We start from the raw sequence: 26,539 nt of genomic DNA, 5'->3' as shown, positions 1-26,539 counted from the left end.
GGAAGCAAGTGATACATGACTGACATACTATGATTTTTTTACTTTTGCATTGCCAAAATGCTGGATGGTAGTTGTAGATGCACAAATCGAGGAATAAACAAGCCTGAGCTGTGTTTGGTGAGGGATTTCCCACAAGGTAAACGTAAACATTACCGCAGTCGAGCGGCGGCAGGGACCTGCCGCTTTTTAACGATAGCAATGCGGCAGCAGATGCTGTAACATGGATCGGAAGTGCCCAACACTTGCAGATTGTGTTCATATCTTTCTTTTTCTTAAGTTGAGAGGTGATCCAAATGAATGTAACTGCTTTTCCGGCGTCTCTACGGGGGAGTCGCAGTGTGAGCCTCTATGTTGGTCTGTTGTTTTGCCCTCCAGTTACCGCGAATGTCACCTGACTGAAAACTATGAATAAGGCAAGCGTGTCGGCATCTGTGACTGAAGTAAAATGAATTAATGATATTGCTGAAGGCTGGCAATACATAACGTGAGCCTACACGCTGAAACATTGTACTCACTTTGATCGTTTAACAAGACTAGTAACACAGCTCGCATGGGTCTCAGTTATCGTTGACAGTTCAAGACATGCAAAATACCAACTTATGGCATAAGAGAGAAATGGCTTGATAGCCAATGGTAACTTGATCAACATCCTTTATCTGTCATGGTTGGTGATTTATTTTTTTTCATCCAAGAGTCCACTTTTTTTTTGGAAAACCATATTTTGAAAACAGTTTATTTTAGATCCTAATTGATTATTCCCAGGGATGCACCACATCCTAAAATAAATGTACATATTTTAGTTGGAGACTATCATGTTGTCACGTTAATGACACCTCAAGTAAAAACTGGTTCAATTCACCCCACTCTCCCCTACTGGGAACACACTTGAAATCATTTGAGTAGAGAATAATCAGTTTTATAACTTTATTTCGTAATTGTAAATAGTCTATATTTCCCATGGTACCTACTGGACCTCTCACATACCCAAGCTTGAGTTGTCCCTTTGCTGTTTCTTTGTGAACAGGGCTTCAGCTGATGTAGCTGATCTGCTTGGCTGGAGCAGAAAGAATCCTTTTCCTGGTTTTTAAAAATCCTGTAGGTGGTGCAGGAAAAATTACCCTGCTTCTTGGTTGCTGACATGTTATCATGCACAGCTTCTACTGGAGGTAAACTATAAGCCTATATCTACTGACAGTAAACTATAAGCCATTACTTTACAAAACACCAACATGTGACAGAATGTTGCCAGAATGAATCGTATGCACAATTAAAATGAAATAATACCACTCAGATTTGTTGTAATTACTGGTTTTATTAGCAGAAAGTGTAAACTGTGAATTTTTTTGTAAACAAACAAACAAAGTTTCATTATAGCTGTTACACGTAACATTTCCAGAATGCCAAACATTTAGAAACCACAGCCTTATACCCAGCCCAGAAAGAGCGTAAAACATTTGATTTTCTAACATTTAAGTTAATCTCTTTTTGAAAATGTTTTAAATAACTGTATAAAGTCATCCGAAAGTCCCATAGTGGAGCTTGTCATCCTTTAGCTGAAATATAAAAAATATAATAATTTACAGTGACAATGTTTTTTTTAACATTGACAATAAGCATCGGGCCTACATTATAACGTTTTATTATACCATTATTACATCCAAATATAACCCTTTAGTATACAAGAAGAGGGGTGACATGGAAGAGGGTTTTGGCATTAAATTGGTTCAACAGTTTAAACACTCAGCTCTTGTTGAGTCTGTCGAGTTTCACTGCTACGACGGAAATATAACTGTCCATGAGAATTATCCTTTCTGACTATCTCTGGCATATTTTCAGAAATCTTATTCATATGCACTGTTCCAGTCAAATAAAGTAATAAACTAAACTTAACTAAAGTGATGGAAGTGAATGTAATAGTGTACTGAGGCAAAACTGAACTGGCTACAGTGGAATTTGTCACATTCAGAGTTTGACAAAAAAATCTCAGAAATCCAGAGCAACACTGACAGTGACATGAAGGCAGACAAGAAATACCACAGAAATCGATATGAAACAAGCAGCCATTGATTCATAAATAATGGACTTCTGTTTGCTCAGCTATGTTGATATAGGGAAAAACACCAACCAAAGTCCCACTAAAACAGATATTTTCAATAGCGTGGATAGCAGTAGCTTAGTAGTAATTATGCACCAGCTCACAATAGCCTACATACTGTACTGAAAAATTGTGAAAATGATGCAAGAGTAAAAAACACTGGTCAGTATTTTGTAGGTCAGTCTATGAGAGGTAAAACTGTTTTTTTTGAGGTAGTAGGTTTGGCTTACAGGTCTGAGGACTTGCTGGGGTCTTATCCCAGCCAAAAAAACACATTTGTTAGTTTTATATACATTGAACTGAAAACAGTGCTTATAGGAGTGTGTGGATATGGCAATAAAAAACAGAAACAGAAAGCAGTAACAGAGGCCAGTAGGACAGTTCTGTCCTTTATAACACCTACACCTAATATTTCTTTTTTTGGTGACAGGGAAGCTGAGGAGGACACAGTCATGAGGAAACAGGAACAAAGGATCTGGTAGGATTTGGATCCTATAGCTAACAGCTTATCTGTTTGTGCAGCTAATTTAGTTATGACAAAGTGTGAAAACGCAAACAACAAAACTGTAAACCAGTAGGAACAATATGGCTGTACTGTGCAATCCTCTTAAGGTTGCCACCCGTCCCTTAAAATACGGAATTGTCCTTTATTTGAGAACTAAATAGTGGGTCCCTTTTTGAATCAATGCGGGACAGGGTTTTTCCCATATTTTCGAGTTGTCTTCAATGCATCATCCCACGTGCATTCTGTGAAGACTTGTCCTTTTCTACCCCTGATTGGGTAATACTTGCTGCCATTGTTGATTTGATTAATACCGTCAGGTTCAGGACCAATCGGAGTTGCATAAGGGCGGGTCTCTTGGCAGGGAGTCAGGTTGAAACAACAGCAGCGGCAGCGCGAGAAGCCCCCTGCGTCCCCTCTGAAATGACAGCGGATGCAAAAGTAGCCTACCGACGATGGGAGTAGGAGAAATCAAATAGGCTACTTGTCTTGAAAGTGTCAGTGGAAATGAGTATCAAGCCAAAATGCACAGTTTGACGGCCAGTGTTATGTTTGGTGCACGGTGGTCTGTGTGTGTGTGACAGCATGCCGAGGCAGTATTAGAAGCTGCCTAGGCCAATACTTTGCTTGCACATACATACATATTCTCATGCACACACATACATGCTCACTTTGTGCATATATATACATGTTCACCTTGCACACATACATACATACTTACAAATGACTGTATGTATGTCCAAGCGAGTATGTATGTGTGTATTTGCAAGCGTGTATGTATGTGCAAGCGGAGTATTCAATTTTGGCCTAGACGGTTTCTCATAAGGCAGTGTAATGATTTAATAAAACATACTTATTTTCTGATTGATTACGCTGAATTTCATATGCTGCCTGTTTGTTAAGAAATATTGTTACAGTGTTAATGAATCATAAGCCTACATTAAGGTATGATTTGTTTTTTAAGGTTGAGGTATACAGTCAAACACATAAGCATTAATTTAATAAGAGATAGAAGAGAGATATAGGCTATTTAATACACATTTAATTATCAAAATATAGTGCCTATATGAAGAATATAAACAACTAGCCTATGTTTTATCCTTAACCAATCTATAGAATTGCATCCTTCAACACTATAGAATTATCAATAAATATGTAAAATGTAAAAAATACATAAATATACGTATTTACTGACCAAATAGTGTTAAATTAAATTTAGAAATGGATGGTATTACTTCAAACAATGACAAATATTTTAGCTAAAATCTGTGTTCACACCACCCTTTACAATTACTCAAGTTCATTTGCAATTTCTCATCCTGTCCATCAACAGCCACATGATAAGCATCGCAGTATCCACTGGTTATGTGGAAACGATATTTTCCAGAATGACCAATAAAGTGACAGCAAGAACAGGTGCTCTGTGGAGCTCTTGATCACTCTCAACTTTGAGCAGTCCTGTTCATAGTTTTACTGTAAGTGCTGCACGAGTAGTGTACTTCTGACAAGAAAACATTTATAAAAGGAAGTAGGCCTGACATGCTACAATACTGCACACAAGGCCTACTACTTCTAATCCACTGATGTTCATGATGTTTAAGGAAAATACTTTGCAAAAGTCTTTTCAATCGAATCGTATGAAAGCATTTGTTTTAGCCTATTACCTAACTTACAGTTATTAAGTTATGGATGTGTTGATTTATTAAGTTAAGAAAATACAGTTCTTCTTAACGCCATTTTTTTTTTGTGGTCTCACTGTGACAAATTGTTGGCCTGTATTTATTATTTTCATAGCTGTGTATTCAGCTATGACAATGTGACCACTAGTCTGTTGCACTGTGAGTGCATCTGTTCACACGGATTTCAATAGCAGATAACTTATTATAATATCCATTGGTATCAATCTTGATACTTTCCTGAAAACATGTTTTAAATTATGATATACCACCACTGGCACACCATCTGGCCTGTGGTTGCCGGGCCCCCGAGGGGTGTGGACCCCGCTGCGGCAGGCGTCCCTTATTTTTCTGTATTGAAGGTGGCAACTCTACTTCCTCTACCTGCAGTCATCTGACCTTAATAGGTCCCCTCAGCACTACAAGGTGCAGGGATTCAAACCGAATCCCATGCTGGCCTCTCTCATCTTTTCCTTGTGTCTGGCCTGGACGAGACTGAACACCACTCCTGCTAGCGTCAGGCGTCCTCCTGTCTGCCCCCCCGAGTGGCCATCTGTTCCAACGTTGGCCCTCTTACAGCGCATGGTGCTGATGAAATAGGTGCGGACTTTCCCCTGACGCTCGCTCACCTACAATGACAGCAGAGGTCGCAAAGTGTTGAAATTCTTTCTTAGTGACCCTCAAGATTTTTACATATTTCATGCATCAATGACTCCTTCCTGAAGAGAAATGCAACTCTCTGTCTGTTGTTTCTTTTCACCAGTAGATGTCCCCCTTGATTTAGTTGTCCTAGTAACCCTAGTAGGGTTTTTTCTACACTCGTCCTGTTTAGTAATTGCTTTCTCTTGTGTCTGGACCTTTTCAAAGCGGTCCACTCCTAATCCCCTATAGCTACTCTGACTGATTAGTCCTTTTCTCTTGATGTTAAGCACAGCTATACTGTTATTGTGTTTAGGTGACAGTCTTTTTTCATGGCATGTACTTTTGAGCTTATTTCTACATGTGAACTCTGAGCAATCACAACATTTCCAATAAACACTTTGCATGTAAAGAGGAGCATATATGAAGACATGCGTTTTCTGAACCTCTGCCCGAGAGTCTGGCCATTTTCATTGACAACAGTTTCACTAAAGCTTTGTCTCTAATGTCTCTGCACATGCCTTACTGTCATTTAAGAACTTCACTGAACCTGACCAAATCTGACTGAACTTTGTGGCTATCCACAGTATTTTGGAAGGTGGTTACCCAAAAGGTTCTCCATCGCACTATACTTATGTTTAAGGGTGAATGACAGTATAACGGCAACAGGACATCTCTATCCTTCAGCCACTCACCCCCTTGACAAAGATTTCTCCACGTAGCTCCAAGATGAAACCCCATTCTGACAGGACCCTGCGCGTGGCCTCGGGCACCTGGATGCGTCCGCTTACCCCTGTGCTGTCCATGCGGCTGGCCAGGTTCACTGTTGACCCCCAGATGTCATACTGTGGCTTGGTGGCACCGATCACCCCTGCTACCACCGGTCCATGGGCGATACCTGTTTCAGTGCGACACAGACAATTAGCTCACTTAAGACATATAATGAATTAGTAATACGTTTTTTTCTCTCCTTCAACCATCCATTGTGTGAGCATCTATGTGTAAGAGGTCAGCCTCTTACCGACACGCAGCTGAAAGTTTTTGGCAGAGAGCCTGTTAATCTCTTTCAAGGTCTCTTGCATTGCCAACGCAAACAAAACAAGCTCACTCAGGTGATTCCATTCATCCATAGATGCCTGAGAGAGCGAGAGAGAGAGAGAGAGAGAGAGAGATATGGATCGTTACATATGGGGGAGGGGGGCGGGGCAAATGTAGACAAAACAAAAAATAGCAGAATGTGTGCAAGAGGCTCTCCCACCTGTTTGTCTGGAGCTAAGCCGGAGGCTGCCATGTAGCAGCTCCCAATGGTCTTTATCTTCTCCACATAGCAGAAGTACGACTCCTCCAACAACTTTTTAAAAGAACCATTAACAGATAAAGAGGTAAAATTACACTATCCATCTCACATGTTGCAGCAATCACATTTTTCAATGGCACGTCCAGGATTAAACTCCACTGTCCCTGCCTTATTTATTTCATACCAGCTAAGATGGCAGGTGAAACCCAAATACCACTTAAATATACAACAGATTAATGTACTAAAAACATATATTTGAAAGATTATATAAGATTACCATAAACTTACTATATATCCACACTAAACAACTTTGCACGTTACCCTTCAAAAGCAGTACCATACTTATATGTATACATACTGTATATCACTTTATTTACATAGTGAAGTGTCAAAAAATAATCAGAATCTACTGAAGAGGGCATACTTTAGTTTCTAGTCCCATACTTACCTCATCGAAGCCAGCAATGATCTCATTCAGAAGTCGGAGGCAGTCCACTCCCTCATGTTTGATCTCTTTCTGCTCAAAGTACTCACTGAAGCCGGCGATGGAGGCAAACATGACACCGACTTCATCATAGGACTGGGAGTAAAGCTCCTGAAATGAAAATGGTGTCATGCACTTTTCATCCTAACAGGGTGGTCTTAAAAACCTCTTTGTTTGACTGGTGTATAGACTGATTTATTCAGTATGACGTTTAGCCATCAAGTTAAGAGGTCAGCTGTTATTCCCAATGTAAAGCCGCATGGATAAATTACAATAAACTGTACAAATGTGTGAAGGCATTTAGGAAAGAACGCTTAAAAAGTCCAGCCAAACTAATGAAAATTAGATTGGTGAATTCCCCTCCCATATAATGTTTATTGCCAAACATTTCACCTAAATTGTCTGTATAATATACAATTAAGTAATTTATTTCAATATTCAAGAAGCTCAAAAACACTGTTTAAACAGCAACACCAACTATATTCTTATATTTATAATTGTCCAATCAGAATTTAAAATATATAATCCTCAAATACACTTGGATTATTCTCCCTATATTTATGTGCTCCCCTGATAAAAGCAATGAAGGAAAAATCATTTGAGAAACCAGCATTGCAGGGAGAGGCTGACACAGTCAGAGGTGAGGTCATGTTTTCCGCACCTCATCATTCTTGCTCCGGTCCAGAAAATGTCGCGCCACATGCAAAGGCAGGATGTTGTGCAACAGACACTTGTTGTGTTCCCGCAGTTCCCTCATGTCCTCCACTTCCTGTTGGGCCTGCAGACGCCACAGGAAGTCCAGTCTGGCAGTGGCCTCCCACTAGAAAGTAAATGATAGATAAAACTATCAGAGGTCACCTCCCTGTGTGCGACACACTCGTTTAGCCCATCCACTCAGTCAACAGATTTGCTCACAATAATGCAGATTAGAAAAATGAGAAAACCAACATCCAATTAAAACAACTACAAGCAAACTAAACTAAACGTACTGTACATAAAAAAAAATGTCAGTGAGTTTAACAGTACCTGCCGTCCATTGTAAAAGACAGCAACAATAAACATGGCCATGAGAAGGATGGACACTCCTTTTCTCCTGACATAGTGAGACCTGTGCAGAAGTTCATGATGAGAGGTGGAATAGTGAGGTGTAAATTATGTTAAATAAATATGATGTGACTAAAGACATGTTCAGTACAACAGGAAACACACAAAAAAAAAACCTGTGCAGCATATCGTGGCGTGCGAGTGTGAGGAAGGCCAGGTGGATGAGGTAGGAGTAGACAGCCACCGCCAGCAGCAACACCGCCAGCTTCAGCAGAGAGTTCAGACGCAGGAAAACGGCACAAGTCACCATGGCAATCACTCCACTCAACGCAAAGATCTGACGGGGCGGAGGGAGTGAAGAAGAGGTTTGAGATGCTAAAGAAGAATGTTTTTTGATCACTTTCTTGAAGTAAAAAACAATAATTGGGTGAGATAACTTTTAAACAAGAAAATGTGATTTTTATTCTGTTATTTTATACCAGTCTAATTGTTTGTGATGACAGATATTGTTTGTTTAAACTGCTGTTGTCCATACCTCGGGGTAAGTGCAGACAGTGAGTGGACGTGAGGCTGTGTTTGTTCTGTCCCTTACATCTGCCTCTGCTGTGTCTGTGTCTGTGAGAATGCACCATACCTGGACACAATATATACATAAAACCTTTGACAACTAACAAAAGCCAGGAAGACAGAGAATCACAATATAACAAATTCACATTTCATGTTTAGACATATTAAAGATTTGAGATGTTTTTTGTATATTTTGGTTATTTTGGATTCAAGTGCCAATCAGTGCCTGAGAGTGTAGTTTGCTTGTCATCTGAAGGCCACTTTATAAGTTAGCAGGGAGTTTGCTCTCCTTCATGCATATACATTTATACATCTATTATGCAAATAACAGGAAGAGATATGAGAAGAATTTACTAACGTTCATGTAATTTGCAAGGTTCAGTGTTAGGTTGTAAAGATATAGAGCAGGCACAAATAGTATAGCAGTACAAAAGGAAAGTTGTGGCAGGGAAAATCTACTTTATTCAACATTTTCATGTAGATAACTGTTTAGTGTAGACTCTCACCATGTCAGTAGAGACCAAGCCAAAGTTGATGACGATGGCTGCGATGGTGAAGACGTTGCGGGCACTGTTGTTTTCGTGGATCCAGCAGCACAGTTGCTGCAGCGCCGCAGGAGTCCACTTGAACTCTTCAGCCAAGGCCAATAGCAGCAGCACCACGTAGGCGAGCAGAAAGACTGAAAACTGGAGGATGGCTGGGAACAGCCTGCCGAGGAAGAACAAGGGAGAAGGTTAAGAGGAAGAGGAAGGAAGTGAGTAGGGAAGATGTTAAAGAGGTGGTATTATGCTTATTTTCAGGTTCAAAATCTTAATTAGGGGTTGTACCAGAACAGGTTTACATAGTTTAATTTTCAAAAAACACCATATTTTTCTCATACTGCACATTGCTGCAGCTCCTCTTTTCACCCTATGTGTTGGACGCTCCGCTCTTGAGCTACAGAGTGATACATCTTACTTGTATAAAATCTTTGTTGGGAGTTGCACATGCGCAGTTCCCAGTTAAGGACTACTAACCAATCAGAAGCAGAGAAGGGCGGGTCGTAAGAAACAAGGTAGTGTGATCCAAATCCAAGCCGCTTCAGACTGCGACCGTAACCTAGCAGATGATATAAGTTACTCACAAGTCCACAACATCATTGTTCCACATCTTACCATCAGGACTAAACGTTGAACTGTTGCCGGTGTTCTGACGATCTATGCTGCCTTGCCAAAAAATGCTACCATAGCGCAAATCGATAGACTCGACTTGGCCCTGCTCCGTTTTCCATTGCTGCAGATAATACCAATAGTACCGAGAGATAGTACGTAGCTTGTTGTCATAGCGACGCCACCATAGGACGCCACACACAACTGCCGCAACGTAATGTTCAATGCGACACACACACCAGCGATCCACACAACTTTCTCTTTTTTAAGTTAAAACGTTTCAACATTCCTCAGAATGTAAAGACAGATAAGCGGTATGAAAACCTTCCAGCTGTGTTTTCCTCTGCCGTTGTTGCTGCAGCGGTCTGTGTGACGGCGGGAGCAGAGGGCTCTGTGAGCGGGCGGCTGGCTGGCCTCACGCGCTCCTCCTGCGGGTTGGCACAGGCTTCCCTCGCAGCCACTTGCGGAGCTCCTCAACTCCGAAAATATTCAAGCACATTTTTGTTCCGCCATCACTTCTCGTATTGTCAATATTCTAAATCTACACAGCTGATTTCTCACCTCAAAACTTCTCAGAAGTGTATTTAGTGATGAAATTCCATACGAAAACTGTAAAATATAAAACAACTTTCTGTTGCTGGCCTCTGTCTGGTGCAGGCAATGATGATGCAGTGAATAGTGAATATTCTCTCTGACCAATCAGCAGTCTGCTGTGTTTTCACGTTACATTTTAGAATCCCTCAGCTCGCTTGGAACCTGGACGAAGGTGAGGTGATAGGAAGAAAAGTACCTGGAAGCAGGTACAGGTACAACATTTCTACAATGGAAAACCAAACAAAGGCGAGTCCAGCCAAAGGGCCTCCGCTCAGACTAGCTTGGTTTGAGGGCGTGCCTGACCCCGCTAGCCGCTTGGCAAGCTTTATGACGCGCTTTCATTGTGACGTCACAAGTAAAGGAAGCGAAGGGCTGGACTACAAACGAGCTGTTTTCAAGCGGTTCAGAGCAGAGTTTTCTGTGGGAGATGGCAAGGCAAGGCAAGTTTATTTGTATAACACATTTCAACAACAAGGTAATTCAAAGTGCTTTACATAAAACATAAAAGCAACAGGGAAATATAAAAATAAAACAAAAAGATGGGAACTCCCTTTGGGCTGGACTTTGGGCTTTTTCACTTTGCAAACCTGTTACATGCACAAAAAAGATGTATAACTCAAAAAAGGAGAGGGAAAAAGCCAAAAAGCATAATACCACCTCTTTAATACATGGTGGAATGAAAAAACAAGAGGAAGTGTGTGAAATATGCTCTGATAAAAGTGTGATGTTAAGGGGATGTGGGATGAACTCCAAATAACATGTCATTATTGATACTACATCCAGATAGCACCAAAGTAACAAAAAAAATTAATCCTACACATAGTGGCTTTAAAATCTAAAAAAAAGCTACCTTTGATATTGTGATGAACCCTCCCACTCTGCCTGCCTGTTTGTCTTGCTCTAGTGCCTGTTTTGCAGATGCTGGTAGGAGGAGCTAGGAGGGTCGCCGGCACATACCTGCCCATATTGGTTGGGCTTCCTAGATGACATAAAAGGACTGCTCTCTCTGAGGGCCTACTGCATCAACACCAGCCTACTTCCCTCGTTTAGTTTACTGCACCAGCCAACATGCATTACACTATATTTTCCCTCATCAATACACTTCTGACATGCCTGATGTTTCTCTTACTTAACACACCCCACTAGTTAGTTCATATATTTCATTAGTTTGAGTTAAAGAAAACTATTTTCTTTAAACGGTATTTTCTGTGGTAGGCGGTAACAATATTGTTCAGTATCTTTAAATGCAAACTTTTAAAAAGACTTTTTAATAAATGTATTATATCTTAAAACTACTATTAAACTACAGAGAATATGACAAATCATGTTCTCTAAGCTCATTTTACCTTGTTGTTGTTGATATACAGGGAACATGTCAATGACAGACTAGGTAATATTAAGGTAAAGAAAATCACTAACCTTGAACATATCAATTTCAAACTTAAAATAAAAACAATTTAAATCTGATAAACTCACAAAGATGTAATTAACTAGTGCTGTGAGCTTCGACTTGGCAATGCGGGTGTCTTCCTACCTGGGCGCAGAAATGACAGTCAGAGCAGACATGAGAAAGAAGAGCATGATGAAAGAGCAGACCAGGTTGGAGTTGAACATTTCATCCCTCATCTGTGAGAACTGGGCCAACCAAAAGAGATCAAAGGAAGATCACAGTCATCATTGTTAACTTGTATTTACTCAAGTCCTCCTATCAAACCCAGTCTGAACCAGCATTTATTCCATCTAGCATTTACTTCTACCTTGTCCTCGATGTGTGTGTCTTTGAACACCAGGGTCAGTGGAGTGATGTGCTCCCTGTGCATACGCTCACTGCTTCGGACCTCAATGGCATGTTTGATGCGTTTGTTAATCTCTTTGGAGGTGGACTGCCATATGTTGGGAAGCGAGCCGTTCGTAAAGGAGGCCAGGATCTGCAAGAAAAGAATATGATAGTGTGAGAGGAATTAGTTCAGTGCAGCTGAACTTTGTCTTTTAGGGTTTAAGAACCTCAGATTTGCCTTGTGCCATTAGTATTAGTACTGAAATTGTTTACTACTTAGGGCCAACAATAGAATACTTTTAAAGATAACACCTTCCCTCTTTTTTGGTATCTCTCCACCTACACTGTTTGTGTCAATGGCGATCCCAAAGGGCATCTCTGGGTTCCAGGTTCGATTGGTTTTCTGGACTTTGGGGGTCTGACTATGGTCAACTTTGTTCCTTTCCTCCTGAGGGCAGATGAGGAAAGTGTCGATGTTGTGTTTGAGCAGAAACTCGTTCCTGTCACGGCCATGACCATCTTCTATCTTATAGGTCCCTTCCAGACTGTCCAGAGTTGCCCTTGAGATGTGGATGCGTCTGGATGAGAGAGAAAATTATTGGTGATGTACAAAGAAATGCTCTCCCAACATAATGATAAGAAATTACTTATTTGCTTAGCTTTTTATATATACAAGGAAGCCCAAGACTAGTCAAGCCTGCAGTCTGTCAAGTGTCATCTAATGCAGAAGATCAATATTTGGATATGTACATGTTCAACAATTTTCAAAATCTCTAACATTGTATTAAATGAAAAAGCAAATGTTTGTCTAATTGAGGGTCTGCAACTTTGTGAGGCAATTTAATGTCATTTTAGACCATTTTTGAAGTTTGACATTGCAACAAAACAGAACAGTAGCGATAGAGGAATAACAGTGGGATATGGATGGCATAACCCAGGCAGAGATCACATCTGTTACATCAAAGGGCTCCTCTTTCATGTAACACACTAGCTAGTGTCAGTCACTCACCCTGGTACGCCCCCAGCCTCCAGCATGTTGGCAATGCCCACATCCCAGGACCAGACGTCAAACTGCCATTTTTGCAGGCCTAGCACCCCGCACAGGACAGAGCCAGAGTGGATCCCGATCCTCATGTCCATGTCAAAGTTAAGTTGCTTCTGTATGCACCTGGTGCCGGTGGGTAGCAAAGTGACCATATTAGTGTTGACAGCTATTATTATCAATCATATTTTCCATTGAGCTTTCACATTTCTAGTCAGAATTCAGGAGCCTAACAGTGTATTTCTTTCTGCACATAAACGTACATGACAAAGAAAACTTTCTACTAGTTTTTTACAAGTTTTATTGGCTACAGATTTTTTCTGATTATGATTTGGCCCAGACACAGAGTTGTATATGTTTGAAATTTTTTTTATCATTCTTGATGCCCTCTCTTGAAATGCAAAAGTAATGAAATTAAATTAATCATTATTCTTGAGGGGAATGATAACCCCTCATGAACTCCAGCGAGCTATGACTGACCGTATAGTGTTGATCATAGCCAGGCCCATCTCAACACAATGACGAGCATGGGCGCGCTGTGGCTCAGGGACCCCCGACACACAGTAATAACAGTCTCCCAGTATCTTTATCCGCAGGCAGTGGTGCTCCTGTAATGAGGAAGAGACAAGACACCATGGAAAAGAGAAAATAAATTGTTGATAGAATAGTCAAATATATGTTATCATAAAAGAAAAAGAGCTGTAATTCTCACGTCTGCCAGTCGGTCAAAGCGTCCAAAGAGCTCGTTGAGGATTCGAACCAGATCCTGGGCTGCCAGATTCATGGACAACAGAGTGAAGCCCTTGATGTCTGCAAAAAGGATGCTGCAAAGAGGAGAGAGAGAGTTGTAAAAGAAGGGGTATGCTAACAGCATATAAATTTAACCTGATGAAATGTTTAGTTCCAGTAAACACATGGAAGACATGAATGTGAACTGTTTGTAATTTGATATTAAATCATTTACAACATTGAAATAAGAGCCATTCATGAGAAACTTACTTCCTAAAATCTTCATATATTAGCCTCTTAAAAACTAACATACCAACATTATGTGTGTGTGCATGTGTGTGTACCTGACATCTTTGTACTGGTGGATATAGATCTTATGAAACTCCTGAGGATTGAGTTCATCTTCTAAAGAGCTCATGTCAGCGATCATCTCCAAGGCAACAAAGCGAGGCAGGATTGACAGCACCAGACGCTCCTGTGTGGCAAAATCATAAACTCCATTTGACAGTGTGTGGTGTAACCAGCTTAATGCTTTTTTACACACAAGCCAGAGGAGAATTGTGGAGCCTTTTTATGTCCTTTAACTGATAAATATTAGAAAAGATTGTACCAAGGTTCAGAGAAAAGTGATAACAGTGGTCGTAATCCAATATGTCCCTGTCTGACCTAAAGCACGATGACAGCAGTCACTGTACCTGTCTCTGGTTCTCTTGCTCTAGTTTGAGGCGACCCTCGATGCAACGTCGTGTCTCCAGGAAAACCTGTCTCTGGGCGTGGTCTGTCAGGTAGTGGATGAACAATCCAGCTGTGTTCATACCAAGGTACAGCAGGCCTTTGGCAAACACCTGGATCCAAGAGAGAGTTTGCATTTATACAATTAATATTAACCATGAAAAACCAATGTAAGTGGGGCTGTAGATGGGAGTAATAATTGGTAAAATACAAATAAAGTTGTTGCCAATAATGGATATACAATGTAGGCATAGACAGTGGTTGATGAAGTACGAATACCTCACTGTAAAATTCCTCTGTTACAAGTAAAATTACTGCATTGAAAATGTTACTTAAGTAAAAGTAAAAAATAAGTAAAAAAAATTAATGGCCAAAAGTAAAAGTACTCATGTAAGTTTTTACACAAAAAAATACATAATGATCAAAATAACTATCAATTAACTAATGTAGGCCTACAAACTGTATAAACAGCTGAGCTATGTTTTGTGTGTCATAATCTTACTTTGTAAATAACTATTAACTAAAGCTGTGAAGTAAAAAGTACAATACTTCCCTCTGAGATGTAGTGGGGTAGAAGTAGAAAGTGCCATTAAAAGAAAATACTTGTAATGTACAAATACCTCTAATTTGCACTTAAGTGCAGTACTTGAGTAAATGTACTTACTGTCCACCCCTGGGTGTTAAGTACGGAAGCCCTAAGCGGCCATCGATTCTTATCTTTATTTTACTCCGTTTTCCCATGATAATGGGATATTTATCTCGTGATCTCGAGATAAAGACTGTTGTTTTCTCATGATAACGAGACCATTTTCTCGTGATAACGGGATAATTTTCTCGTGAGCTCGAGATAGTAGTACAGTACAGTAGTTGAACACAGGGGTTGGCAAGAACGTTTCATAATGGTAATTTCAAAGTAGTTTTCATGTCATTGATTAGCTCAGTGAGAAAAGTACATGACTTGTAATCTTAAGATTGCGAGTTCACTCCTCATAGAGAGCTGATTTAAAAACAAAATCTATTTCACATTCCTCTTCGACAAAGTTGCTATGAAAATGACTGATTCAGATGCTCACAACTAATCACCTGCTGGAGTGTGCGCATCCCCGTGATTGGTCCACATTCATCAACCTATGGACTTTTCATTTCCCCATCATTCGGCAGAGGAAATTCATCTGCTTCTCATTCTGGGGAATCCATTTAACTACACATTTCCTGAGGCTATTTCAGAACCTTTGAAATAGCCGTGGGGAAATGTGTGATTGGATTCCCCTGAATCTCTTGATAACAGCTTTGTTGAAGAGAATGATTAAAAAACACACAAAAGAACAATAAAAAAAACTTTGCAAAGAGCAGGAGTCAAACCTGCAATACTTGGGATGCAAGTGCTGCGCTCTACTAACTGATGTAAACACTAATTGACACGAACATTATCATAAAGAAACGCCCCTGCTGACCCCTCAATTCAGCTATGGTTCATTATCTCGAGATCACAAGAAAATTATTATTAAATGGACATTTTGGTTTGGTACTGATAAATTTTTAAAAAAGTCAGACATTTTAATATTTCTCAAAAAACTGTTTAGTCAGTTGATTTTCTCACCTTTCTCAAATGTACGACATCATTGTAGTGGCACACTATCTCCATCAGAAGGTGCAGTACTGAGGTAAGGGAACCTGTGCACATGGCCCACAGCAGAGGTAAGGGCAGTAGCGTGTATGTGGCGAACAATGTGAACAAAACATACCATGATGGGTCTTTTTCCAGTCCGTACACCAGTCCCCCCAGCACCTGTGTTGTCTGCGACAGCCAGCTAGCTAGGCCAGCGTAGTGAAGCCACCGTGGGGACATGGAGTTTTTGCAGGTTAACACCATGATGCACAGTGCTATGGCTAACATCATGAAAACACCTGTCAGACACCCACGCAGAGTGTCTGTGGCCGCCTCAGGGGCCTGTGCCAGGTACAGAACCAATGCGTGTAGCTTGGCAACGGCATCGATTACATTGGTGACGACCAGGGAGTTGCGTCTTTGGTGGGAGTAGTGTTCCTGGTAGAGTTTCTCCAGATCACCAGACTTGAAGGTGTGCCTCAGGGAAGGTATGTAGACTCCACGAACTGTGTGGCCCCAGTGCACGAAGAAGTCGGCATCGCTGGCGTAGTCATTCAAAGAGCCCCTCAGACCGTTGTATGTGCTGGTGGAACCGCAGGACTGGGAAGGGTGCACTCTGAATGTGGAGGAGCGGCGTTTCGTGACCCCGCGTGAGGCCTTGTCGCGGATTTGTTTGTTGATCTCCTCCATGTAGGTGTCTGTCACAAAGATTTTTCTTGCTGGCTCCACACCCACCTGTCAAACACAGACAGAAAATCAGGCGTATTCACTGCGACATCGGACACCTTTCTTTGAAGTTCACACCTAATGGTCTAGAAATGGCTTTATGGTGGAAAACAAACTAATTGTGGCAACTAAGACAGTCTTGTTATTTATGTGGAATACAGTTCTTAATAATCATCACTAAACTGTGCGTTTGCTCACTGATCCATGAGCAGTGCATGCTAAGAGCCTTTAAAAGGTTGGTTCACCAGAATTACACATTATTTTCTCATTACCCCTAGTGCTACCCATGTGTAGTTTCGCTTTAATCTGCTTAATTTTTGGAAACCACGCCAATACAACTGAAGTGAATAGAATTTAATTTGTGGTTCTCAAAGTATTATTTTTTTGCATATACATTTTTGTGTCAAAAATATTTTTGTCAAAATTTTAAGCACCACAAATGAAATTCTATAGGCCTACCTCCATTGTATTTTATGATACCATAACCAAAACCAGTACCCTTAAGCTGATTGAGCAATCGTGCAGGGCAACGTTGCCGTCAATAGTAATAGGTAAAGATTACTACCGTACCGTTTAAAGTGATACAGATACCAATAGAGTACTTCATTAGATACCTTGGATAAAATTCCACCTGTTGAAGCCATAGTAAGTGATTGGTAGCCTATTATTCTTATTGTTATGGACAAGCAAGGTTATCTATTTTATTTTTTCTTGTTTCAAATAACTGTTACATAAAAGTATTGGGCAAACCTCCTCCTCCAAAAATGACAGTAACAATTATAAAACGAGAAATGAGTCTGTTTAGACCAGTCACTTAACTACACTGAAGACTTTAAAGAAGCAAACAGAGGAAAAGAGAGGCTGCACGTCCAGCCGAGCAGACCAACTACACCTGAAGTAGCCGCAGCTGCAGCCGGACGCTCCGTGGGTAAAGTCAGCTGATCGCTGCTGCGCCACAAAAGCGTTTAATTGATGTGATGGAACGCAGTGATTGATCAGTGACAAATGATGTGAATAGCAAGTAAAACTGTACAGAGAAGTGTTAAATGATACCAGAAGATGAAACCAACGGAAAGCCAAGCTTCTGCCGATAAACTTAAAACGGCAACGAAAACATGCCTGAGACCGCAGCCGAAGGTGAGCGGCTATTAAAATCACAGATGGACTCGGCGCGTGCAGGCCTTTTTTTAATACAGTCTGTGGTGCAGGCACATAAGGATAAAAATGCATGCTCTTCTCCTTCTTTTGGTGTGTTGCTTGCGTGTTTGGCTGCAAGCAAAACCATACAAACAATCATTATTTGCTGCGATCTGACTACAAAAATTATGAATGAAGTACTGGTTCAATTGGAGACGGTTCAATTCTACTCGATACTGAGCTGTTTCAGTCGATACCATACAGGTACTGATACCCATTCCTAAAAAGAGTAGGTACAAACAGCCCTTCCATCAGCATGCAACAAATCTACTGATGACTGTGGGGTAATCAGTCACCTGGGCGCTGAGCTCCTGCTGGATAATGATGTGTTTTACAGCATTCTGCCACAGTATCTTTTTCCGCCGCAGCCCAGGGGACAGGGTCGCGGTCAGGCTGGTCGGCTCACGCAGCTCCATAAGGGAGGCCTGTGTCTCAGCAAAGGTCACCATGGCGATGACCTTAGCTGACCTCATCTGTTGGTCTGAGATCAGGAGAAGGCAACAAGCTGGAGAAGAGAGGTATTGTGAAGAAATATGAAAACATGGCAGTTAGTGATGAGTCAGACTTGCTTCAGGCCACAACATGCTTTTCTCACACTATCAACATAATGAGCATTAATTCTTAAAGGGGCACTCCACCAATTTTATACATAAAGTTCAGTAAACTATCCATGGGTGGTAAGACTCCTGTGCCTGTGAAAACAACTTTACACAGACTGGAGGTGTGGAGTTTAAGGATGTGGGTGTATACTAGGTGGAGAAGTTGGGGGTCAAGTTGCATTATGGGAAATGTAGGATCCAGGATTTCTAGGGCTTCGAGCTAGCGACTAAAAGGCAGGATATCCCGAGCTCTGATGCCTCGATTTTGTTAATTCTTTATTTACTATGTCTCTGGTGAGTCCCCCAACTTTATGGAAGTCCAATAATAAATTGCTTCAGTGTCCCTTAAAGCGTGTTTGGATTTATTTAACAAGTTTTGTAACAGATCTTCATTTTTAAAAACAAAACAAACAAAAAGAGCAAAGCCACATGAACATGCAACAAACTGAGCTAAATATCATAATTTCTGGTGTCATCCTACAGAGCCCCTAAGGGGACATGGGCAAAAAAAATCTTGTGCATACCAGAAAGTATCTGGTGCTCACGAGTTACTTTATTTTTTTCCCCATGTCCAATTAGGGGCTCTGTATCATCCTCAGTGTAAAGTAGACCTAGTTAAATTCAGTTCACTTTGCATTTTATTATTTATTATTACCTTTTTTGAACTTTAACCCTTGAACTTTAATACATTACAGTATGTTACAGTACATTGCAGAATTTTAATTTCATTGGAATATAAGATATACAAGCTTTTAACATATTGCTGTTTGTTTCCTTTTTGATGATTGCTGATTTAAGATAACCGCTTATCCATATTCATACATTTCATATATATATATATATATATTTCAAATCATATAAAAGGATCTTTAATATTCAAACCCTTTTTAATATGATGTTGTATGCGGACAGAACTTATGGTGGTTAACGTTATGGTGCACACATTCTGCATGGTGAAAAGAGCCACCTGGAAGGCTTCACGTGTTGACACAGTGTGTGCCAGAAGGAAAACAAATAATCTGGTGGCCAGATTTAGACCTGAGCTGTTTAATGCCCAGAGTTAAACTCCTCCAGGTCCATCTGGCTCTAAATGCTGCTGTCCCACCCACTCACAGTCCACTGCCACCAGTCTCATTCTCACTGTGCATCCTCACTTCACATACTGGATATGATAAAGCACTTATTATTAGAAAAGCTGCCTTTTTAACATCATGGCAGCGGAAAATAGGGTGAATATTTTCAGCTGTCATAATTTGAAAATAAAGAGATATTTATTATATTTTAATACATTAGCTATTTGAATTTAGGCTCCCAGTACAGTATAGTCTACACCTATTCTCGGAAAACAAGAGTTATGTAGAAGCAGAGTAAGGATTTCTGGCACAACTTCACTTACTGTGCTTAGGGTGCGTGAAGAAGAGAAAAAGCCCGAAGAGGTAAAACTCCAGCAACACTTGTAGTATACCGGTACACTTTAATGTCAGACCAACGCCTTTCGGCTTCTGGCCTTCATCTGGGTCATCCTGAAACGCATTGGTCTGACAAACAAGAGTTGTGTACAGTTCCAAAACTGACCTGTATTGTTTTACATATTGTGTATCCGCTCTCCATGTCCAGAATTTGTTGTAGGATATATTTAGCCAGCCCGTCATAATCCACTATTTCCATCGCACAGGATTTATATGTGGATGTGAAAATTAAGGCAGAATCCATGAAAGGGAAAATTAAGTAGTCCCCACTGTGATGAAGTGTCTAAAACTGATGAAGAGATGGGGATCAAGGTCCAGCCAAGATGTGTGGCGGAGTCGTTCTGACAGGATTGTAGGTCACCAGCTGGACTGTTTTGAAATGAAGTCAACAACTGCCATGAAGCAAAGTCTCAGGAGTGAGGATTGCAAAGAGGATTAGTTAGTCAGCAGCCACTCTCACTGGCCTGCAAAGCTGAGATCATTGGCACCAAGACAACGCCAAGATAAATGCAGTGCGCTCAACCTTTTGCCAAGTCGGCCGGATCTTTTACAAGCAGGGTTGACACTTAAATTAAACAGTATTACGATCAGTGCTTTTTCATAATGCTCTCTCTTTGATACACTCTTTCTTTTTCATTTACTCAACTCCCATTCTACCGTCACCATAGATAAAGCTTCCTGCCTCTATATTGCCTTCATGCTCTTGGTTATGTCAGTGTGTGCAATTAGAGACATAATGGTAAATAGTTACCGAACAGCCTACAAAACCAGACAAATCCCTTCCCACCTGGTAACAGCACCCTGAGGTGATTCAACAGCAACTAGACCCAAATAAAACTGCCTTCACTAAGCATTTAAATTAAGGTGTTTCTACCTTGCTGAAAAATAACTGCATATCTTTTTGTTTTATTGCGTTTCATACAATTGTAGGCAACTGTGTGAGCTTTGGAATATTAAAGAACATACTCTGTGGCTGGTTTTCAATGAGCTTCAAAACAGTCCAATGGGGAAATCATTCAGGCTTTAAAAATAAGTCTATTACCTGCTTCTTGAAAACAGAAAGCTGTGTTAGGATTGCCAGACGTGTCTCTATGTTTCAGCCATACAAAGAGGTTCATAAACTAGGCTTTCTGTCTGTTATATCTCTGTAATACATACACACTCAAACTAATACAATTTCTAAAACAACTTAATTTTTTTTTATCTTCCTCTTCCCTGTGAGCAAAATGTGTCGAGGCTGGACTGACAAGGCTATCAAGGCTGTTAACTGGTTCCCCATGTTTAGGTTCAGTGAAGTGGACTAACTCCTCTAACGACACAAATTTTTTCAAATTTATGTCATAACATTGTTATAATTAACTCTGATGCGGTGAGGACCATCACTTGTATTTTCCTCTAGGCCTATATCAAAACCTGTAATCTGTAATCAGTATTTTAGTTTAATATGGAAAAGTTATTAGGCATATGTCATAGCTAGTTCAAGCATGTGTTCTGTGTTTTGGGTTCCCTTTTGTTTACGTTTATTATTGTTGCTACTGTTATTTTTATTATTATTTTGTTCTTTCTTTCTATGAGTATTGGCATTGCTAAGAGGGGAGGTTTTACCATAAGCCCTCTGGGGTTTGTTACCTCTCCTGCACGGTTCTTGTTAGTTTATCTTTATCCATCCATCGTCAACCGCTTATCCTGCGTACAGGGTCGCAGCTGACATCGGGCGCAAGGCGGAGTACACCCTGGACAGGTCACCAGTCCATTGCAGGGCCACACATAGACGAACAACCACTCACGCTCACACTTACACCTAAGGACAATTTAGGGTCACCAATCAACCTAGACTGCATGTCTTTGGATGGTGGGAGGAAGCCGGAGCACCCAGAGAGAACCCACGCTGACACGGGGAAAACATGCAAACTCCACACAGAAAGGCCGGGGAACCGGGGTTTGAACCCACGACCTTCTTGCTGTGAGGCGACAGTGCTAACCACCGCACCACCGTGCCGCCCTAAATAAATAATAATAATAAAATAAAAAATAAAAATAAGGGTTGCTAATCTTATGCGCAGCAAGGACTAATCTGTACTGTACTAGTGGCATTTTTGTATATATAGTTTTATTTTATTAGCAGTGTGTGTCCCTGAGTTGATGGTGCATTCTATTGTGGTTTTTACAAGTTATTCTTCACCAAATGAGTTCACATGATGACCTGTTACAGTTAAAAATGTAACTGTTAATTGTAAACTTTTGTTTTAAACCCAATCATAATCACACATCAGGACAAATTGTAATGTATATTAACAAGGTAAAGAAACAAGAGAAGAATTGTCAGGGATAATCAGACACAGACCAACAAAAGAAAAATAGCAGCATGAACAACAGGTGTGTTGAAACCGACAAATATACCTAAATTTTGATGATGAAGAGCACTAGGCTGATAGCATCAGCAGGCCTGCAGTCTCTGTGGTTGTAAGCTGGTTAAAGTTTTTGAGACCTGCTTTGCTAATTGTGTCCGGGCAACGTACAAAGCCCCTAAGGCTGATCTAATAAGTACCCATCTGTCCCACAGTAACCCTGTAGTTCAGACCTTTCTTGCTGATTACTGTACATCTAAAAATAAATGCCAGGTCTAAGGCAATTAGTTTTACTATAATTGCCACCACATCAGCATTGTTCTGACACTTGGCAAGCATACAATAAAGCACCTTTGAATATGTTTAACATGTCACTGTCAGAGTAAATGAGAAGACCATTTTAAAACAACATTGTCTTTGTGTTCATTATGAGCAATTGAAGTTAATGTTTGTGATTCAATCTGTAATTTTATTTACTAACTATTTGGAGTGCCTGTGAACTTGTGCCCGCCTGCGGGATGAGTCTGCTAAGTGAAAAACCCCAGAAGCTAATTAGCATTAAGGCAAATCTATTTGGCTATCCGCTAATCAGCAGATTCTCAAATGCAGTCAAGCCCAACCAGAAGCAGAACGGACCTTCTGGCCTACATACCTGCCGAACATTTCACTTATGCCGGACACAGACATCTATTTGGGTCTGGCAGCGTGTATCACAAACCTGCAGTGTAATCCTGTGTATATTGACAATGACAGTTGACAATGAATGCATAGTAGCTATTTTTGGCAGTCTCACAAAGCTCTTGAAAGTGGAGACGTGTACAGGTCAGTTAGGATCGAAGTGCTGAAACACTTAGATATTGACAATTTCTCATTTCCCACCAGGCAAAATCTTAAATATGTTGCATAAAAAAGATTTGCAAATCAACAAACAAACATGAATGGATTATGAGACCTAACACCTAAAAGGCCCCTTCTCCCACCAATCAGCCCCAGGCAGCCTTCAAAAAGGGAGAGCCCACATATGGCATGGTGATAGCAAGTAGTACTAGGCCAAATGTGCTCTTTTTGAAGGTGTAAAGTTAATAACATTCATATTGCCATATTCCACACAGAACATAGTTTTTATTATTCTTTTATATTTTGTATATATTGTCAATTTTAATATGTTTTATAGTTATATAGGTTTACGTTTAGTCACCAAAGCAAATTGGTATGTATGTATGTATGTATGTATGTATGTATGTATGTATGTGTAAACCTGGCAATGAAGCTGATTCTGATTCTGAAATCACACAGAGGCCCTGGCTTGGTTCTCCCAGACTGTTGGGCCCCTGGGCCTGTCCCCAATTGGCCCCTTTAGTAATCTATTAATGCCAGCATCCTTAAATACTTCAGCCAGCTTGCACTCAAGTACAATAACTACTAGCAGTATATCTTGATTTGACAACCACCCAAACCCTTTTGCTTTGAGCTTTAGCTTAGGCATCATTAGCTCAAAATAACTAAGGTGGTGTTATTCAAAAAGGTCACAATCAACAACCATAATAAGGGCTGAACAGATGAAGAGATGCCAGCAGCAAAAGGCATAGGAGGACAAAAATACTGTCACATAAAAGACTCAGGGATCTGATGGCTTAGTGAGGTTAACAGACCCTGGGAATTAAAGGCCTAAGTGTAGTGTCCGTTGTAGTCTGTCCCTGTCCTTTTTGGTGGCAGATCCAAACCAGACCGTGATAGAGGTGCAGAGAACAGACTGGATGATGGCTGTGTAGAACTGGATCAGCAGGTCCTTAGGCAGGTTGAGCTTCCTGAGCTGACGCAGGAAGAACATCCTCTGCTGGGCCTTCTTGATAATGGTGTCAGTGTTGGGCTCCCACTTCAGGTCCTGGGATGTAGTGGATCCCAGAAACCTGAAGGATTCCACAGCAGACACAGGGCTGTTGAGTATGGTGATGGGGGGCAGAGTGGGGGGGCTCCTCCTGAAGTCCACGGTCATCTCCACAGTTTTGAGCATGTTAAGCTCCAGGTTGTTCTGGAGCGTCGTCAGCGAACTTCAGGAGTTTGACAGATGGGTCTCCTGAGGTGCAGTCGTTGGTGTAGAGGGAGAAGAGCAGTGAGGAGAGCACATACCCCTGGGTGGCGCCAGTGCTGATAGTCCGGGTGCTGGATGTGATGTTTCCCAGCCTCACTTGCTGACTCCTGTCAGTCAGGAAGTCTGTGATCCGCTGACAGGTGGAGGCTGGCACAGTGAGCTGGATGAGTTTGGTGCTGAGGATGTCCGGGATGATGGTGTTGTACATGTCAGATAATATGACATGTACACCAATTATGATATTTTCTCCTGAAAATAGGTTTCGATACTTAGATTGCAATAAAATTGTCTTGAGGCATGATTATAATCTTAGAAAAATGTCCCCGACTCACTGCTGCCACCAACTGGTAGAAAAAAAGACCTCTTGCAAAAGCAGGATGTCCTTTCCACAGATCCAGGCTGCAGAGTACTCATTTTATCATGTTTTGTTATGTATCTTAGCCTGATAGTCAGACTGAACTTCCTTTTTACTTCACTAATCATTCTTGCATAGCAGAACAAATCAGAGATGTGGGCAGCAATTTATAGGTCTGAATGGATAAATCTGTTACAGTTCAGGGATAAAATAAATGAAAATTGAATTGCAGACTTTAAATAGGTGTGAATCACTGAAGCCAGCCTCCACTTCGAAAACGACAGTCAAGCAAGCCCTCGCGCTGTTTTGCGATGCGTGTTTTTTCTAGGCATTAGGGTAACATCGTGTCGCAGCACATTTCAAAATAAAAGTGAGCTTCAGCTGAACATAATGCAATTGATGTGGCAGAAGCGATTGAATAAATAAATAAATGCTTAAGACACCAGTATCTAAAGAAAATATTACAGTCTCACAGAAAGTTTACTACATTCAGCCAAGATTTGAACTCGTAAAAAGAAAACGTCCCGTTTCCACTGACTCATTTCACTTCACAATGACAGCAGACCACCTCAGGGAGATCCTCTGTCAATATCAGAGCAATCTGATGTAGGTTTTTAAAGTTACAGCCCTTGAAAGTGTGTAATATTTTCGCTATTCGCCAAGATTCAAATTGACGTAAAAAAGAAACTTCCTGTTTCAACTTTTAACAACTCTAGTTTAGTACCCTTTCACAGGGGCCGATGTGAAGCCAACCTGCGCTTTTTATTCAAAATGTGGTCTCACATTTGATTCACATACAGCAGTGGACGGCAAGAGGTAGCCTATGGGCCAAATTAAAGCTATCAGTGCAAGACTCCATCAAGATGAGAGGAGGTGGACTCTGTGTTTTTACATCAATTACTCTTGGTGCTCAAACGCAGTCAAGATGGATGTATACGTGTATGTAGGCTATTTATGTAGCCTATATAAATAGCCTAATTGTAGCCTATATATTGATTTATTTTAATTAATATATTACCATATTTCAATATAGGCAGGTGTATCATGAATGAACTACAAATTTCGTTTTGTTATGCAGCCTAGTGCTGTAAAATGACTAATAAACAACCTTGTACCTTTTCTCTAAACCTATGAAAGTGTCTCAGTCAAAATGTAATTCAATGTTTGGAACGTTGATATATTATTGTCGCATATATTGACATCCTTGGAGGTAAACAGATGAAATAACCTTTAATTAAAAAACAGTGGACCTATAATGTAACACGGTAGTAAGAGCAGGGAACCTGTAGGCTATGCCTACAGAAGCTTAAAAACGAACAAAAGAACAACCCGCTGATCAAGATGAAAGACAGAAAGGGGTAAAAACCATATAAGGCCTACACAGTCGACTACTAGTAGGCCTATAAAAGAGGTATTGTTTTCTGATCCTCAAACTTGAGACCTCTATTAAAATGAATGAATTATCAGAATGATTCTTTTTTGGCTGTCCACCTCCACAGTTTGTCCAGTTAGAACAATTTATGATGTTGGTAATCTGTCCAATCCAATGACACTGTCACAGTCTTTGTTCTTGTGACTTGTTTATTGTAGAAATGGAAATCTAGTATGAGCAGAGGTGTGTGTGTGTGTAACAGTAAACAGAGACTGGGACTATGTTGTTTTCTTCATTTGTTGAAAAAGGTCTTATGTTGTGAGAGTACCCTGACAATCATCTTTGAAATTTTAACCTTGTCCTTTGTAGATCCAATGTGAAATGTGTGAAAGGTGGTTCCATGAGCAGTGCCTTGCTATGGACACCAGAGACCTGAAGAAAGCGAG

At 40.6% G+C, this 26,539-nt stretch overlaps 1 protein-coding gene across 2 annotated transcripts; it reads right to left on the bottom strand.

Moving 5' to 3' along the window:
• Positions 1–1,342: 1,342 nt before the first annotated feature.
• On the bottom strand, positions 1,343–18,319 carry si:dkey-206f10.1 (adenylate cyclase type 8). 2 transcript variants are annotated; one of them, XM_046060097.1, is made up of 20 exons: positions 18,155–18,319; positions 15,927–16,670; positions 14,290–14,439; positions 13,939–14,069; positions 13,578–13,689; positions 13,346–13,473; positions 12,833–12,991; positions 12,167–12,401; positions 11,804–11,974; positions 11,581–11,681; positions 8,811–9,012; positions 8,273–8,371; positions 7,914–8,074; positions 7,720–7,801; positions 7,355–7,513; positions 6,658–6,804; positions 6,171–6,263; positions 5,934–6,048; positions 5,608–5,810; positions 1,343–4,902 (listed from the first exon to the last, which is right to left on the bottom strand). In XM_046060097.1, exons 1-20 carry the CDS (start codon positions 18,305–18,307, stop codon positions 4,693–4,695), a joined length of 3,555 nt encoding a protein of 1,184 aa, XP_045916053.1. In that variant the 5' UTR covers positions 18,308–18,319; the 3' UTR covers positions 1,343–4,692. The 2 variants fall into 2 exon arrangements, with proteins under 2 accessions (XP_045916053.1, XP_045916052.1); XM_046060096.1 differs by lacking the exon at positions 18,155–18,319 and having other exon boundaries at positions 15,927–16,000; positions 16,072–16,195.
• Between the last annotated feature and the right edge of the window lie 8,220 nt (positions 18,320–26,539).

Source organism: Micropterus dolomieu, linkage group LG10 (assembly GCF_021292245.1).
Source record: "Micropterus dolomieu isolate WLL.071019.BEF.003 ecotype Adirondacks linkage group LG10, ASM2129224v1, whole genome shotgun sequence".
Lineage (NCBI taxonomy): Eukaryota > Metazoa > Chordata > Actinopteri > Centrarchiformes > Centrarchidae > Micropterus > Micropterus dolomieu.
This window is presented reverse-complemented; position numbering and strand designations above follow the sequence as displayed.